Source organism: Lithobates pipiens, unplaced genomic scaffold (assembly GCF_037356315.1).
Source record: "Lithobates pipiens isolate NorthernLeopardFrog02 unplaced genomic scaffold, aLitPip1_a1.2 Scaffold_8, whole genome shotgun sequence".
Taxonomy (NCBI): domain Eukaryota; kingdom Metazoa; phylum Chordata; class Amphibia; order Anura; family Ranidae; genus Lithobates; species Lithobates pipiens.
The window spans coordinates 106238350-106255484 of record NW_027507903.1 but is presented as its reverse complement, the minus strand read 5'-3'; the positions used below and the strand labels follow the sequence as shown (position 1 = coordinate 106255484).

Here is a 17135-nt window from a genome sequence, read left to right as displayed (position 1 = left end):
CCCTCCTCTTCCATGCCCACTAACCAGCTAAATACGAGGGTGGGATATTACATGTAGATGAATGGATTACTGGAGGCAGCACCTCCCTCTTATTCTAAGGCACAGGCTGGAGGGGCTTGACACAGCCTGTGACTGTCAGAAATCCACCCACACCATGTTATTGCTAAAAAATAATAAAAATCGGATTTCAAATATGTATTTGTATGACAATTTAAAACAGTTTATTGATATCATTATTTATTTTTACGCTGTATTCCAAGGCCGTTTTTAGTTTTTGAACATGCGACCAGCAGCAGAGGACTAGAAGCTCCTCCTGTTTATGTTTCTCTGCAGACAAACTGGGAAAGAGCTGGGTCATGTGACAGCTGTATATTGATTAGGGCAGTTTCACACTGGGGCGGTGAGAGGGTCAGCGGTAAAGCGGCGTCGTTTTAGCGGTGCTTTACTGTAGTTTTAGAGGAGAAGTTAAAATCGCCCCAATAGCGGCTGAAGAAGGGGTTAATACCGCTCGTGTAGTGCCACTGCCGAATCGCTTTGGCAGCGGTGCCCATCCATTTTAATGGGCAGGGGCGTTTTAGGAGCAGTGTATACACTGCTCCTAAACCACCCCAAAGATGCTGCTTGCAGGAGTTTTTTGAACGTCCCGCAGGCGCACCGCTCCAATGTGACAGGAGAGGCGCTTTACAGGCGTTTTGCAGGTGCTATTTTTAGGGCTAAAACGCCTGTAAAGCGACTCAGTGGGAGTAGCCTTAGAAAAAAGGTACTTAGATGCTTTTTTTTTATTCAAATAATTACAGTGCCATCATCTACATACAGAAATAGAAGTGACAATGTAAATTAAACAGTGTGTGTTTAGTATCACTTTAACCACTTCAGCCCCGGAAGGATTTACCCCTTAAAGACCAGGCCATTTTTTGTGATACAGCACTGCGTCATTTAAACTGACAATTGCACGGTCGTCCGATGCTGTACCCAAACAAAATTGATGTCCTTTTTTTCCCCACAAATAGAGCTTTCTGTTGTTGGTATTTGACTACCTCTGCGCTTTTTTATTTTTTACGCTATAAACAAAAAAGTGCGACAATTTTGAAAAAACAAACAAACACATTTTGTTTACTTTCTGCAATAAAACCTTTTCCAAAAAATACTAAATAAAAACAAAAATGATTTATTCATCAGTTTAGGCCAATATGTATTCTGTATTCTATATTTTTGGTCTAAAAAAAAATCGCAATAAGCGTATATTAATTGGTTTGTGCAAAAGTTATCACGTCTACAAAATAGGGGATAGATTTATGTTATTTTTTTTTTTTTATTGTAATGGTAGTGATCAGTGATTTTTAGCAGGACTGTGATATTGTAGCAGACAGATCGGACACCTAAATTACATTTTTGACACTTTTTTGGGAACCAATGACATTATTACAATAATCAGTGCTAAAAACATGCACTGTTATTGTACTAATGACACCGGCAGGGAAGGGTTTAACGTCAGGGGCGATGAAGGGGTTAATTGTGTTTACTAACTGTATGGGGGACTGTGTGACTAGGGAAATGCATAGCAGAAATACAGAATCTGTGTGATCTCCCCTGTCAAAACGGAGGCTTGCCTTGTTTACACAGGCAGATCCCCGTTCTGCCACTGCAGGGAACAATCACGGATGGCTCCCCCACTGGTCAATGGGAGCAAGTATGTGCCTCCAGCAGTGTGTGCCCACCCACAAAAGCGAGTTCCCACACCAAGGTATATCTACACCGATTTGTGGGAACGAGCTACCTTGCTGCAGTATAATTACATAGTTACATAGTTAGTAAGGTTGAATAAAGACACCAGTCCAACCTGATTAAAGCCCCATACACACTATCAGATTATCTGCTGAGTTTTTCCTTCAGATTTACCAAAACCATGTGGTAGAAGGGCCTGCCTGATTGCATACACATTGAAACTCCTAAGGTTTGTCCTCATATTATATGGTTTTGGTAAATCTGAAGGAAAAACTCAGCAGATAATCTGATAGTGTGTATGGGGCTTAAGTGTGCATGTCTACAATCATCCCTATCCCTTGCATCTCATTAAGATGCTCAGCTATATTATATTTAAGGTACCCATATAGCCCCATCAATTTACACATACATTGTATGCCAATCAAGACAAGCAAAGTCTGGCACCCTCTACACTCAAGGAGCCCACAATCCAAAGTCCCCAACCCACATTCATACACTAGGGCCAATTTTGGACAGAAGCCAATTAACCTACCTGCATGTCTTTGGAGTGTGGGAGGAAACTTGGGTACCCAGAGGAAACCCACGCAGCACAGGGAGAACATGTAAACTCCAGGCAGGTAGTGTCATGGTTGGGATTTGAACCAGTGACCCTTGTTACTGCTAGGTGAGAGTGCTAACCACTACACCACTGTGCCGCCCAGCAGTGATAATGACGGCGGCTGGTCGGGAAGAAGTTAAAGTGGATGTAATCCCTCTCCTGGGATGAACAGCCTCAGATGATACAGAGATTAAACAAATCTCCCTACATAAGTTTTACACGTATATCTGCTGTCTATCCTGTTCTACACTCTTTAGAAAGTGTAGATCATGATACAAATCTTTCTTTCTCTTAGTGGGTGTGAAGTCTGGACTTACACCGTGTGAGCCGGTTGGAGGAAAGGGACACACACTCCCACTCCACATAGGCAGAGGAACGAAGGAACATGCAGAGCTGTACTGTGAATAGACAAGCTATCTGCTTATCTCCCACTAAGTTCCCTCCCTGACACAACTTTTCAGCTGCTGTTATCTCCTGTGTTGGAGAGAGTTTGTCAGAAGTGACTCTGCTGATAATAAAGAAACGGAGCAGCAGAAAGACACGGCTCTTAGAGCTTTGGAGAAAGATAAGTAAACACTACAGATATATGTGCCAAGGTCAAATTTTATGAATGGGGTTTATAACCACTTTAACTGTGTATACATGGCAATATCCTCAGCTATTTGGAACATTAAGTTGAGCTGATAAGTTTCAACGTATAAAATACAACTATTAATAAAGACGAATATACTATCAACCATATAAAGATGTTATACTTACTGTTGTTTTGTCTGATAACAGTTTCTCTATTACTTCAATAAGCTGGTCTTTCTGGTCTGAGTCCAAGCTGCACACAGAAGAAAATGAGTAAAAATCTAAGTAAGGCTTAATGTATATGGGACATTTTAAAACCTCCCCTGAACTATTTAACTTGACAGATAGTAACCAACATTTAAAAACATCAGTTTTGTGTTTACATGCTGCATTTAGCTGCGTTTGCATTTTGGAGTGTTTTTATTTCTTCAAATAGTTAAAAAAGAATATTCATTAAAACATCTGTAAACAAGATGCGGCTAAAAGCGAGTTACTGCGTTTAAAAGCATTTGGAGTTTCAAATGCCTCTGAACATCAGTCCTGAACGCATTTTTTTGCTTTCCAAAAAATGCTTCTACACTCAACTGCCTAAAAACGACGATAAACGACCCTGTAAATGTTTAACAGCGCCCCGTGCACATGGGGCCTTAGGCCTCTTGCACAAAATACTCCTGTTTGAGCATCTACTTTTTCAGAAGTTCTTTTTTCTATGTATTTGCGTGCATTTACGTGCATATGTGTTTGCTCAAATTCGTGCAATTGTGCGCGCTTTTTTGTACAAACGTATTCTCGCCTTCTTGTTCTGTAGTATTTAAATGATCATTTGTGCATATTTGCGCGCAATTACGCATATTTGTGCGAATTTGCGCGCATGAGGCTTAAATTACAGACCAAAATTGCAGGTTTTTCTATTTTGTTTTTACTGAAGAATGCACGGCTTTTGTTTACGGGCCTGTGTGCATAGGCACATTACAATTAATGGGCTGTATTTTAGCTCAGTAAAAAAATAAGCTGTACTGAGCATTTTAAAGCTGCAGTGTGCAAGAGGCCTTAGGGAGAAAAGAATTGTGAAAAGGCCATGTCATGCCAACAAAATTTGGAGCAGCTACACATATCCCTAATTTACTTTCTTTAGCATTTTGTAGCAGCTACAATGCTGCTGAATGGAGCTACAAACTGCATTGCCAGTTGCACTGGGTAGCATGAATAGCTACTGAAGCTGATGATTGTTTAGCTTACTCCAGTTGTTTTAAAAAAAATCAGTTGCTCAGCAACTTTGCTTCAAATGGTTACAATCGCAGCAAAACAGACATTTTAATGACTGAAAATCAATTTTTGTTCCCAGCAACAGAAGCACTAAGGATGATTCTGTAGATGTTATAAGTTGCTGTGTGACATCAGAAATAGAAAACAATATTAAAAACATTGACAAAAGCTTCCTTACTTGTACCCACATTAGAAAAAAAAAATTTCCTTGTCTATATAACATTATTACATTATTGTATGAAAGTTAATAGATCTTTAAACAAAGTTCACATTTCAGGTGCAACCTAATGGCAGATTTGTGCTATAAAAAGAGTCAGTCTACCCAAATCTGATATTTCCCGAAGTGCGGAACGGACTTACCGATCACATGACCACTGTGATTTTCTTTCACAGTGGCCACAGGCTCGGGAGCCCATCCCGCCAGCTCCTAATCATACGGAGAGACTGACGGTTGTCTATGGAGGCCATGCTGGAAGCAAGCACAGAGCACAAACCTTGGCTGGCCATGAATACATATGTGTGTTGTGTGGGCAATACAACCCACCCTCTTTGCCAGCACACCATTAGGCTAAGTGGGTAACAAGAGGTTAAGCAAAGCATAAGGAGATATAAAGTCTAATGGTCTGACCCCTGTAAGGTCCCTCATCTTCTTCCTGGCTTCTTCTGGGTGCCGGACTTTGGTTGTCTTAATTGGCCAGCACAAGATGACTTTACTCCCGTACACACACAGGAGTGCAGGTAATCCTAGCACAAAGTCACTATGCAGGAATGTAAATGGAGTTGCACATGTGCAGTTCAATGTACATTCTACAGAGGACTGCAAACAGGCAGGTAGGTGTATTTTATAGTTTCAAATTTACTTGATTAAAAATAAAAAAGATACGCTCTAAACTCATATTTTTTTTAATCCTCATCATAATAAAGAATTAAATAAAATATTGGTAAGATAACCACACATATATCAGCATTAGCTTTTAAACTGTTCCATACCAATCTAACCTGTGTGGCGTTTCCACCATATTTGCTGCTATTAAAAGTAGAACTTCACCCTAAAGGGGAAATTCAGCTTTATGCCCCCCTTCCCTGTTTTTGGAACCTTTCTTTAGGGGGGGGGGGGCAGGTTCCTGCTTTGACAGGTACCTGCTCCTACTTCTGGTTTGATCACAGTGGCAGTTCTCCCCCCGCAACCTTCTGGGACACATCACAGGTCCCATAAGGTGTCAGGTTCGTGGCTCGCGTATGAGCAGGGGGCAGCCAGTCGTGTAACCACAAGGAATCACAGCCAGCTGCCCACAGTAAACATGCTGGTGCTGGGAACCAAAAAAACGGTGAAGAAGGTGATTGCAGCACTGGACCCCTCAACATGTGAGTGTCCATAGAATTAAAAGTAAGCAGCTACAGTATTTGTATCTGCTGACTTTTAATTATTTAATACAGAGTGAAGAACAGCTTTAATAGAGTATGTACATTTGCCTCTTATTGAAACATGCCGATCTGATCCATGACCAGCTTCTGTGTTCAGCTCTGCATTCTTCCTGTGCCCTAAGTATTTAGCCTTAATTTGTCCAATCTATTTGTCCTTCTGGTAACCTTCTGTTCCAGTGCAAGCCCTCTGATTGCTTCTGTCATTGTGTGGTTACACCCAGTATTCTTCTGATCTATTTTTCTTTGTCTCCAGTCTTGATTGTGTGTCTGCTTTTCTGACAACCTTCTAGTCCCACGCTATTTGCTATATTTACTTTAGAGTCTGTGTGATTTTTTTTCTAACAACATTATAAGAACGTATCTGTTTTCTCATCTGGAGTCTGCTTGTGTTGGTCCCTATCTCTCTGCTCTACACCAGCGAGGGCTGAAGCCTGAAAATGTCAGCTACGCAACTCGATCTCCACTGGTAGCAGTTTTTGGAGGTTACTGGTAGGCGTTCTAGAGAAAACAAGGTATTCTCAGATCCTACTTCCTAACGGTGAGCCATTGCCACCCACTAGTGACACAATCTCTAATCTATGGCTGTTTCTTTACGTATCCTAGTTATATTGTTTCACAATTATCACATGGGTTTGATCCCTGGTCCTGACTGGCTTCCCTTAACTGGCATTTGACCCTCCACATTGCTTTAAATCATGATGTTGTCTATGCTTTACTTGGGTCTGGCACTAGTGTCAAATCCCCCTAAACTTGACCAGCTATCTATCTCTTGCGGGTTCTGACATCAGTGCTAGCCAGAAACAGTGGTGCGGTCTGTAGCAACCACTCAAATATGTTTGCTTCAAAAAAACTGCTGATATAACATAACATCCCTTTGAAAGACCTTGCATACATGGTTACATAGTTGGTAAGGTTGAATAAATACACCTGTCCATCCTGTTCAACCTGAAGGTGTGTGTGCACACTACCTTTTTCCATATCCCTGTACACTGAATTCTCTAAGAAACATATCTAAAAATGTTTTGAATTTAGCTACACTCCCTGCTGACACCACCAACTGTTGAAGGGAGTTACACATCCTTACAGCTCTAACTGTAAAGAGCGCCTTAAGATTGAATCACCTCTCCTCCAACTTCATTGTGTGCCTGCATGTCTTCTTTAGGTTAAATGGTTTCCTCTCAATCCTAGAGTTGATATTTAAGGTGTTTTATATTGCAATTATATCCCCCCTTAAGTGCCTCCTTTCCAGGAAGAATAAAGTTTAAAATTTGTAGTTGTTCCTCATAACTGAGGTCCTCCAGGCCCCTATTAGCTTTGTTGACCTTAATGTGTATGTAACATATTAAAATACAGATTAGGTTAGACTAATTGCATGCAATAACAATAATCGTGTTACCTATACAGCTTGGGTATAGCATGTGCTGCTGTTTTGCGCACATAGGGAGACATGTCAGAAGCTGCCTCTTTTATTGCAAGCATCATAATGGGTACAATGATTGGCACGCGGATACTGGAGAGAACACGGAGAGCACTGGCTCGGATCAGTTGGTTGGGGTCCTGCAAAAGAAAACATAATGCTTCTTATCTCATTACTAATTCCTCTTTTTATCATCACAAATATTAAATAACGATAAAAATATGAAAAAGGTTTTAGCAGTAGCACAAGGTCACAGTTCCTAATAATCGGACATTTGCCTCATGACATTTAAATTATTTAATAATGTCAGCTTGCAAGCAGAAGGGATAGGCTTGATTCCAACCCCATTTTCTTTCCAACAATGAACCCCCCCTTCAGAATGTAATTAGGGAAATTACAGGGAAATCTGATCTTCTTGTTACAAAATGTCTTAATTACATGGCAAAAAGTATTCAATATCCTTTCAACTTATCCATTCAACTATTTTTTGTAAGCACAAAGGTGCCCATAATGCGTGGATTGGGCTACCTGACCTGGCTTAAGCTGTACCACCAAAATCTTTGTTAGTCAAATGTGAAAGACCCAGACATTGAGCTTCAAAGCAGAGGTTTTGAACTGAAGAAAAACCAACAACAATCATCATTAGTTAATCGCGTTCTCTGACAGTTGTAATTTTAATGTTTCTCCTTTGCTCCAATGCAGTATTCAAATAGTAAACTTCCTAACACAGAACAATTATGTTTAAAATCCTGTAATTTGCCTGATTGATGGACTATACTAGGGGTCTCCAAACCTTCTAAACAAAGGGCCAGTTTACTGTCCTTCAAAGTCTAGGGGGGCCGGACTGTTGCCAGTGGGAGTAGAAAATGCCCCAGCATCAGATTCCCCATCAATGCCCGTCATGGTTTTAGTGGGAGCAATAGTGCTCCATTGTTGGTATCAGTGGAAGAAATAGTGGAAGAAATAGTGCTCCATCATTGGTGTCAGTTGTGGATGGAACAGTCCTCGTAGGGCCGGATAGAGGCAAGCAAAGGGCCACATCCGGCCCCAGGGCCGCAGTTTGGAGACCACTGGACTATACAGTTAGGTCCACATATATATTTGGACACAGGCACAATTTTAGTTTTTTTCAGGTATTTACCAAAACATATTCAAGCTAGAGTTATATAATGAATATGGACTGAAAGTGCACACTCTCAGGTTTAATTTGAGGGTATGTACATCCAAATCAGAGGAAGGCTTCAGGAATTACAGCTCTTAAGAATAGCCAAACCCCCTTTTTCAAGGGACCAAAAGTATTTGGACAATTGGATCAAAAGCTGTTTCATGGCCAGGTGTGGGCTACTAATTTGTTAATTCTTCATACATTAAGCAGGTAAAAGGTCTGGAGTTGATTCTAAGTGTGGTATTTTCAGTTGGAATCCATTGCTGCAAACCTACATCATGTGTTCAAAAGAGCTGTCCATGCAAGTGAAATAGGCCATTTTAAGGCTTCAAAAATAAAACAAATCCACCAGAGAGATAGCAGCAACATTAGGAGTGGCCAAATCAACAGTTTGGTACACTCTGAGAAAAGGAGAATGCACCGGTGAGCTCAGCAACATAAAAAGTACTGGAGGTCCACGGAAGACAACAGTGGTGGATGATCGCAGAATCCTCTCTATAGTAAAGAAAATTCACAACATTCAGACAAGTGAAGGACACACTCTAGGAGGTGGACGTATCAGGGATTCAGCACAAGGTGCAAACCATTCATAAGCCTAGAATAGAAAAGCCAGATTATACTTTGCCAAAAAACATGTAAAAAAGCCAGACCAGTTCTGGAAAAGCATTCTTTGAACAGATTAATCTAAGATTATTCTGTACCAGAATGACGGAAAGAAAGAAGTGTGAAGAGGGCTTGGAACAGCTCATGATCCAAAGCACACAACATAATCTGTAAAACCTGGCTTCCAGTGGCACTGTGTCATTGGTGTTTCCTGAAGATGTGACAGAAGACAGAAGCAGCCGGATGAACTCTGCAGTGTTTAAAGATATACTGTCAGCCCAGATTCAGCCAAATGCAGAAAAGTTGATTGGATGGTGCTTCACAGTACAGATGGACAATGATCCAAAACACACTGCAATAGCAACCCAGGAGCTTTTGAAGGAAAAGAAGTGGAATATTCTGCAATGGCCGAGGCAATCCTGATCGCAACCCAATTGAGCATGCATTTCACTTGCTGAAGCCACAAAGACCCACAAACAAAGAACAACTGAAGACAGCTGCAGTTAGAGCCTGGCAAAGCATCAGAAAGGAGGAAACCCAGTCTTTGGGTTCCAGACTTCATGAAATCATTGCCAGTAAAGGAATCTCAACAAAATATAAAAAATTTACTTTTTATTTATGATTACCGTATATACTCGAATATAGGCAAACTGGAATATAAGTCGAGGCACCTAATTTTACCACTAAAAACTGGGAAAACTTTTTGACTCGAGTATAAGCCTAGGGTGGGAAATGCAGCAGCTCCTAGGTAAACAATACCCATCTTCAGCCTCACTGTGCCCATCTGCAGCCTCACTGTGCCCACCTGTATCATCAGTGCCCATCTGCAGCCTCACTGCGTCCATCTGCAGCCTCATTGTGCTGATCTGCAGCCTCACTGTGCCCATCTGCAGCTGTACCTGTGTCTCCCGCTGTGTCATGCAGTCTGTTTGCAGGCTGTCCATTGTAACAAAGCCCAGCCTCCATTGTAACAAAGCCCCGCCTCCTCCTTGTCCCTGATAGACGGAACACTGATATAGTTTCCCAGCCTTGTATCAGTGTTCCGTCTATCATTTACGTGGAGGAGGCGGGGCTTTGTTACAATGGACGGCCACACAGACTGCATGACACAGCGAGAGACACCCGCTGTTTTAGTAATCACAGGTACAGCTGCAGATGGGCACAATTACTCGAGTATAATATTCATATTATCCAATTACATTTGAATCCCTGAAAATGGGGGACTGTGTATGAAAATGGTTGCAGTTCCTAAAATTTGTACTTGATATTTATGTTCAACCCCTTGAATTAGAGTTGAAAGTCTGCACTTCAGATTCATTTGGATTGTTCCATTTTAATTTTTATTCTGGTGGTATACAGAGCCATAAGTATAAAAATTGTGTCCAAATATACAGTATCTCACAAAAGTAAGTACATCCCTCACATTTTTGTAAATATTTTATTATATCTTTTTATCTGACAACACTGATGAAATTACACTTTGCTACAATGTAAAGTAGCGAGTGTACAGTCAGTGCTAAAATCCATGTAGAGTACAGTGAAAGGGTTCACCTAACTGCCCACCTCTCCTGCAGCATACGTTTCCTTGCTCCTGTGCTTTGTTCTCAATGGCTGTATATGAAAACAGGAGGCCTGCCCCACCCCCAACCAAAGTCTGAAGGACAGTAAACCAGCCCTTTGTTTAGAAAGGTTAGAGACCCCTGCTCTGGGGTATAAAGGAAATGCTGGCATAGATCCACGCAAGGACATATAGAAAACAACTATAAACGTAAACTGTGCGATGCATTGTAACAATACATGGCCCTTCACAACAGACACCATGCATGCATTATATGGAGCATAGGTTGGGGTAAACACACTCTTTATCTACAAAGGAAAAAGCAACTGGAAGAGGGTAAGCAAAAACATGCTAGTAAAGATTAAAGATATTCAGAACTGAGTCCTGATGTTGGTGCCATTATTGATGCTTAACCAACCTTTAAGCCTCTCTGAAAGGTGGAAATGGAGAGAAGAGCCAGATCCTGTTGCTCCTCAGCATAACGAACCAAATAGACATAAACCAATTTCTTCACCTAAAAAACAAGACATATAAGCTCTTAATTTAGGGTGTGCTTGACTTGACTATTTTTAACAGCTTAATATGACATTCAGATACATTAGGAAAATAGTTTAATTTACAATGATACGCCCTTGGCACCAGAAGAAGAAATAATGAGCCAGCCAATATTACTTAGGGATTACAATAACAAAAATCAATACAACTAAGCTTACAGATGAGAATTTTTTATATCTTGTACTTCTTGCCTCCTATAGCCACAGGATATGTTTTTGTGCGGATGTGACTTTTCACACTAAGTTGATGTTCTCATCTTCTCCATGGTATCCAGACATCTGTGAGCATACACTGACTATCCCTGTACTGCTGTGTATTGTCATTGTGTGACATCTGTCAGTAAGTGCCACCATAACCCTTTTTTCACCTCACCTCAATATTCTTACAGGCCACGTTTTTCACAACAGCTGGAAATAAATCTGATGTATTCTTTCCTCGTGCTATCATCTGTGAAAGATAAGAAGATAGTATTATTTTGCTAGTTTCAGCACATGATCATGTCACACAGATGAAGAAAAGAACAACTCACAGCAACAATCCTCTTCATGGCCTCCAACTTCAGGGAGTCCTTATTACTGTCCAGCATTTCCTTCAAGTCATCGTGTCTGCAGAATGAAGCATAAACCATTTTACACACATTATATATATATATATATATATATATATATATATATATATATATATATATATATATATATATATATATATCGTTTCATGTATAGCATTAAATGCAAACGTTCAATTGTGTACAAAAAAGAATTACAGAAATGTATATTTTTGGATTTCTAGGGGTATTGTTACCTGCAGATACATTGCCATAATTATATATATATATATATATATATATATATATATATATATATATACACTACCTGCTCAATTTTTACATAAAACACCATGAACTGTTTTTACTTAAAGGATAAAGACCACCCCAAGTCTCTTCCCTACTATTGCCTGAGTAGGCCATCAGCAGCTTGTTCTATTAGTTCAGATAAATCACTTCTGTCCTCAGTATATGCTTAGCACTACAATATTGGTGTGTAAATATCATGAAAATTTCCATTTCAGTACTATTTGCAAAGATTTACAAATATATAAAGGCAGAAAAACCAGTCAGACTTCTAGTTTAATACCTGGCTTAAAAAGTAACCATGTTTTCAAAAGATAGCCCTAAAGTCCATAATAACACAGACTTAAAGTGGTTTTAGAGTCAAAACTTTTTTCTACCTTAATGTATTCTCTGCATTAAGGTAAAAAAAATGTTTCACAGCTTGCTGTCCTCCTCCACCCCGCTAAAGCCCCATACACACGATCAGAAATTCTGCCAGCAAAAGTGAGATTTAAGTTTTGGTCAGAAATTCAGACCAAGTGTATGACTTTTGCAGGCAGAATTCCAGCCAGCAAAAGATTGAGAGCAGGCTCTCTATTTTTCGGTCAGAAAAAGTTCTGATCGTTTGTACAAATTCTGACGCTCAAAACTCCTAAGCATTGAACTTTATTTTCTCGGCTCGTCGTAGTGTAGTTCTTTTTTTCAGATGGAAAATCCGCTCGTGTGTACGGGGCATGAGTACTTATGAGTCCTCAATCAATCCAATGCTGTGCATGGCTGGATCTCTCCTCTCTTCTCTTCCTCTTCATACAGGCACCTGGTTAGTGGCAATGGCTCTTGCTGCTGTCAGTCAAATGCCGTGAGGAGGTAGTGGGAGGTAGGACTAAGCTGAGCTGTGTGTCTATGGTGTGCGGCTCCATAGACACAAACAGCTTGGGATTAAGCATGCGCGTGTGCCCCCATAGCAAGCCACTTGCACACAGAGAAGAGGAGAAGCCATGATCGTCTGTGTTGGATCCCAGAAGAGGAGGTTTGGGGCTGCTCTAATGCTTTGATGAAGGCTTCTTACCCGTGTACCCATGTAACCAAATAAAGGACTTTTATTCAAGAGCATTCAAGTCGCCAACCCTTTTCTGATTAAAGTACTGCTCTGTGCAATACTATTGCACAGAGCAGGTGAGTATAACATGTTTATTATTTTCATTAAAAAATGCCTTTAGTAACACTTTAAGGCTGCATTCACACCTTGGTGTTTTGAATCGCAGGCAGAATCGCCTTCATTCTGCCCACAATTTCAAAAGGCTCTGCTAAAATGACAAATCACAAAACACGAATTACAAATGCCATCAATTTTAATGGCACCTAAAAATGCGGTGAAGTTCTGCCGTGATAAATCATGCTACAAACCGCGTTGTGTGAAGCTTGTTGCTCAAATAAGGATCATGAGCTGGTTTCCTACTGCACATGTGCGAATCCCGCTGCGCTTTCTCAATGGGCTGGCTGCGACGGGGGCTGAATTTCTGGCTGATCTCGCCATGGTGAACTCAGAAGGAAGTGAAAGCAGGTACCCATCGAAACCAGGTACCCGTTCCCCCCCCCCCCCCAGAAGGTGCCAAATGTGACACCAGAGGTGGGGAAGAAGCAGACAAGCAGAGCTTCCACTTTAGCTCTGCTTTAATATTAATTCTCCTTTACATTGATGTTTAGTGGGTAGTTAAGGTAGCCAGGATTACCAAATAATACTCACTCTCACTCCTAGGTTGCATATTGTTTAGTACAGGCAGGGCTCTGAGACTCTCCGGTAGAAGCTGCTGCCATTTCTATGTGCTATATGGCTTTGGATCCTCTCTTGCTTCATATCAATTGCAACTAAGCCTACTTAAGCAGGTAAAGTAATCTGAGGAAAACTACCCTACATTCTCAATGCCTGAACAAGCAATTGGTGGCCCCATAACAGTGTGGTAGAAGGCATACAAGAAGAGAGAGGATGAATTTTCAAGTCACCCTCACTAAGACCCTTTTCTTTGCCCAAAGTGCAACTATAGGGGTTGTATTGGGGGCAACTACATCCTTGCTGGCAGCTAGCATTTGCAGGTGGAGAGGTCAGTAATAGATAACTACATACTATTCTCTTGACAGGTTTCCTTTAAATTACCTGTGTGGCGCTGATGCCGCGTACACAAGAACAGAATTTTTGACAGCAAAGGTCCGACGGAATGAGTCCGTCAGACAATTTGATCATGTGTAGGCTCCATCGGACCTTTGCTTGCCAAAAATCCGGCAGACTTTAGAAATAGAACATGTTTTAAATTTTTCCACCGAAACTCCGCCGGACCGAGAAATACATTCGTGTGTATGCTAGTCCGATGGACAAAAACCGATGCTAGGGCAACTATTGGCTACTGGATATGAACTTCCTTATTCTAGTGCAGTCGTACATCATCACGTTTGAATCCATCAAACTTTGGAGTGATTGTGTCCAAGTCCGTTCATTCGGAAAGTCCGTCGGAACTCCCCCGAAAGTCCGTTGGACCTAGTCCCTCGAAAAGTCCGGTCGTGTGTACGCGGCATTAGATATCTAATTTCACTGGATTGTCTGCTCTGATGTTCTTCCTAGAGCAGCCAAGGCTCCCTAGGGTTCCTCCAAAGGTTGCTAGGGGTTTCTTGAGCAATGACCAATGTCTGCCTCTTAGATAAGTAACAGCTGACAATAATGTTCTTTTTAGATCATTGGTGTCAGTGGTTACTAATCTGAGAGACCAAAATTGCTCACTGGTCAAGAAACCCCTAGCAACCAATGACTATGTGAGTCTTCCCTGTGACCATCCCACTAATGTACAGTGAGCTATAGATACAGTAATTATTAACAGGGGTTCCCTGAGACTGGAAAGTTATTTCAAGGTTTCATCCGTGTTAGAAAGTTTAGGGAAGGCTACCTTATTGAGTGTCTAGGTTGGATTCAAATGAAAAAAAGAGTTTGGGTGAATCTATGAAAACTTCAGACATCTAGACTCACATTAATTTGGTAAGAACTTCAGTTCATAAGTATTAACCAAATTCTGTAATAAATGTTTTAGTGGAGTTCGGCATGAATTGTGCAGCTTTTTTCCTGTGCATTTACAGTAACTTTTTTTTCTTTTTTTTACTATACATTGCATGTGATATAAACCAGTTTGGAACTAAAAGTGTTAACAGCCCTCACCCTGTTGTAACGATATCCTTTACACTTATGCGTGAAATATTCATCAATAGTCTCTGGTTGCACCAGGGTGAAAAAGAATGCCAAGCTGCTGATGGTAACCAAAGCAACCTTCAATCTAGCTTTTCCTCATAGTGACTCTGTTCACATCTGGTGACCCCATGTATTTGTCTAGTTATTGATGCTGAATATCTTCTTGTAATGGACCACACACACATATTAAAACAGGAAAAAACACACTTGGTAAAGACTAGAGTAACCATATGGACAAAGTAAGATGGGGACTGCAACAATTATTCTGCACTAAAGTCCCATTATTTCTAATGCTTTATATACTGTACGGAATCTCAGGATTCCAAACTAAATATATAGACTTTTTTTTCCTGTTTATTTGTAAAATACTTTTATTATTAGGAACTATCAGTATAGTTAACCACTTGCTTACTGGGCACTTAAACCCCCCTCATGCCCAGATCAATCTTTCAGCGCTGATGCACTTTGAATGACAATTGCGCGGGCATACAACACTGTACCCAAATGAAATTTTTATAATTTTTTTCCCACAAATAGAGCTTTCATTTGGTGGTATTTAATTACAGCTGGGAGTTTTATTTTTTGCTAAACAAACAAAAAAAGATGCAAAAAAAAAAATCATGTTTAATAGTTTGTTATAAAACTTTGCAAACAGGTAATTTTTCTCCTTCATTGAAGTGCGCTGATGAGGCGGCACTGATAGGCTGCACTGGTGGGCACTGATAGACTGCATTGGTGGGCACTGATAGGCTGCACTGGTGGGCACTGATAGGCTGCACTGGTGGGCACTGATAGGCATAGTTAAGGCGGCACTAATAGGCACAGATAAGGCGGCACCGATGGGCACAGATAAGGCGCACTGATGGGCAAAGATGGGCACAGATAAGATGGCACGGATGGGTGGCACTAAGGGGCACTGATAGGTACCACTGATAGATGAGACTGATGGGCACTGATAGGTGGCACTGCTGGGCACTGATGGGCGGCACTGATGGGCACTGGTAGATGACACTGATGGGCACGGATATGTGGCACTGGGGTGCAGCACCTTTGTTGAGACAGATTGTGGGCACTGCTGGGTGGCACTATGGGCACTGCTGGGTGGCACTGACGGGGGGCACTTATTTTTTATTGAGGTGGCACTGGCAGGGGGCAGGTGGGCACTGGCAGGGCTGGCCGTGATCGGGACTGATGTCCCGATCATGGCCGCCGGTGATCGGCTCTTTTTTTTTCTCCTCGCGCTGTCAACGCAAGGAGGAATAATAGCCGATTACCGGCTCCGTTGTATCACATGATCAGCTGTCATTGGCTGACAGCTGATCACATGATAAGGGGTCGGTATCGACCCTTGCTCGGATCGGTGATCAGGCGAGTCTCATAGACTCGCCGATCACAGAGCGCGCCGCGCGCGCCCCTCGTGCACGGGACGACGTCAATAGACGTAGTCCCGGCAAAGGAGGTCCGCGCTGTAGCCGTCATTCGGCTATAGCGCGGGTCTCAAGTGGTTAAAGAGGAAATAAACTCTTCCACTCTGATGCTTATTTTCATTTAGTCCATTATAATAAGTAATTATCAAACTATAGCCACTGTAATCCAGCCCAAATCGCATATTACTTACTGTTTAAAGAAACTTTAATAAACTTGTTTCCAGGGGTTAGGCAGCCCCATCTTAAGTATTGTTTTCTGAGTCCACAGTGGAGTGTATTTCCGCCCTAACATTAAGCACTTCCTGTACTGTTAACCAAGCCTCCTTCTCAATCCAACGTTTCTGTGGCTTCCCTGTTCATAGCTGACTTGTTTTATTTCATAGTACTTACTTGTGCCGATTGTCTAATGTTTGCCTTTGTCAGTCTTATCAGCTTCAGCTGATAAGACTGCAGTAATGGCCAGGTTTACACTGCATTTGATGTCACATGGTGTGTAGGAGGAAGCTCTGAATGATTCTGCAGCCTTCTGGGATATCAGTGGTGTGCCGTAGGAAGTCCTGATAACAGATAGACAACCACATAGAGAGTGTACCGTAAATCAGGGGAGATCTGGGCATGCTCAGTGATGTCATTCTAAAGAACAAAGGATTACAACAATACTAAGCAAATAAGCAGATATCTACAAGCAGTGTTCATTAGGGTTTTTTATGCTGATTTACATGGGGCAAAGTTGTGGGGGAGAGTTTACAGCCACTTTAAAGT

At 41.4% G+C, this 17135-nt stretch overlaps 1 protein-coding gene across 16 annotated transcripts in view; it reads right to left on the bottom strand.

The window, feature by feature from the left end:
• Window positions 1-17135, bottom strand: part of AP3B2 (adaptor related protein complex 3 subunit beta 2) — a 132736-nt gene that overhangs the window by 79179 nt on the left and 36422 nt on the right. For all 16 annotated transcript variants that reach the window (XM_077471845.1, XM_077471846.1, XM_077471852.1 and 13 more), the window contains exons 2-6: window positions 11415-11490; window positions 11258-11332; window positions 10749-10844; window positions 6984-7144; window positions 3083-3149 (exon numbers count right to left, since the gene is read on the bottom strand). In XM_077471845.1, coding sequence (XP_077327971.1) covers window positions 3083-3149; window positions 6984-7144; window positions 10749-10844; window positions 11258-11332; window positions 11415-11490 — 475 coding nt within the window. The remainder of the gene's footprint in view (window positions 1-3082; window positions 3150-6983; window positions 7145-10748; window positions 10845-11257; window positions 11333-11414; window positions 11491-17135) is intronic.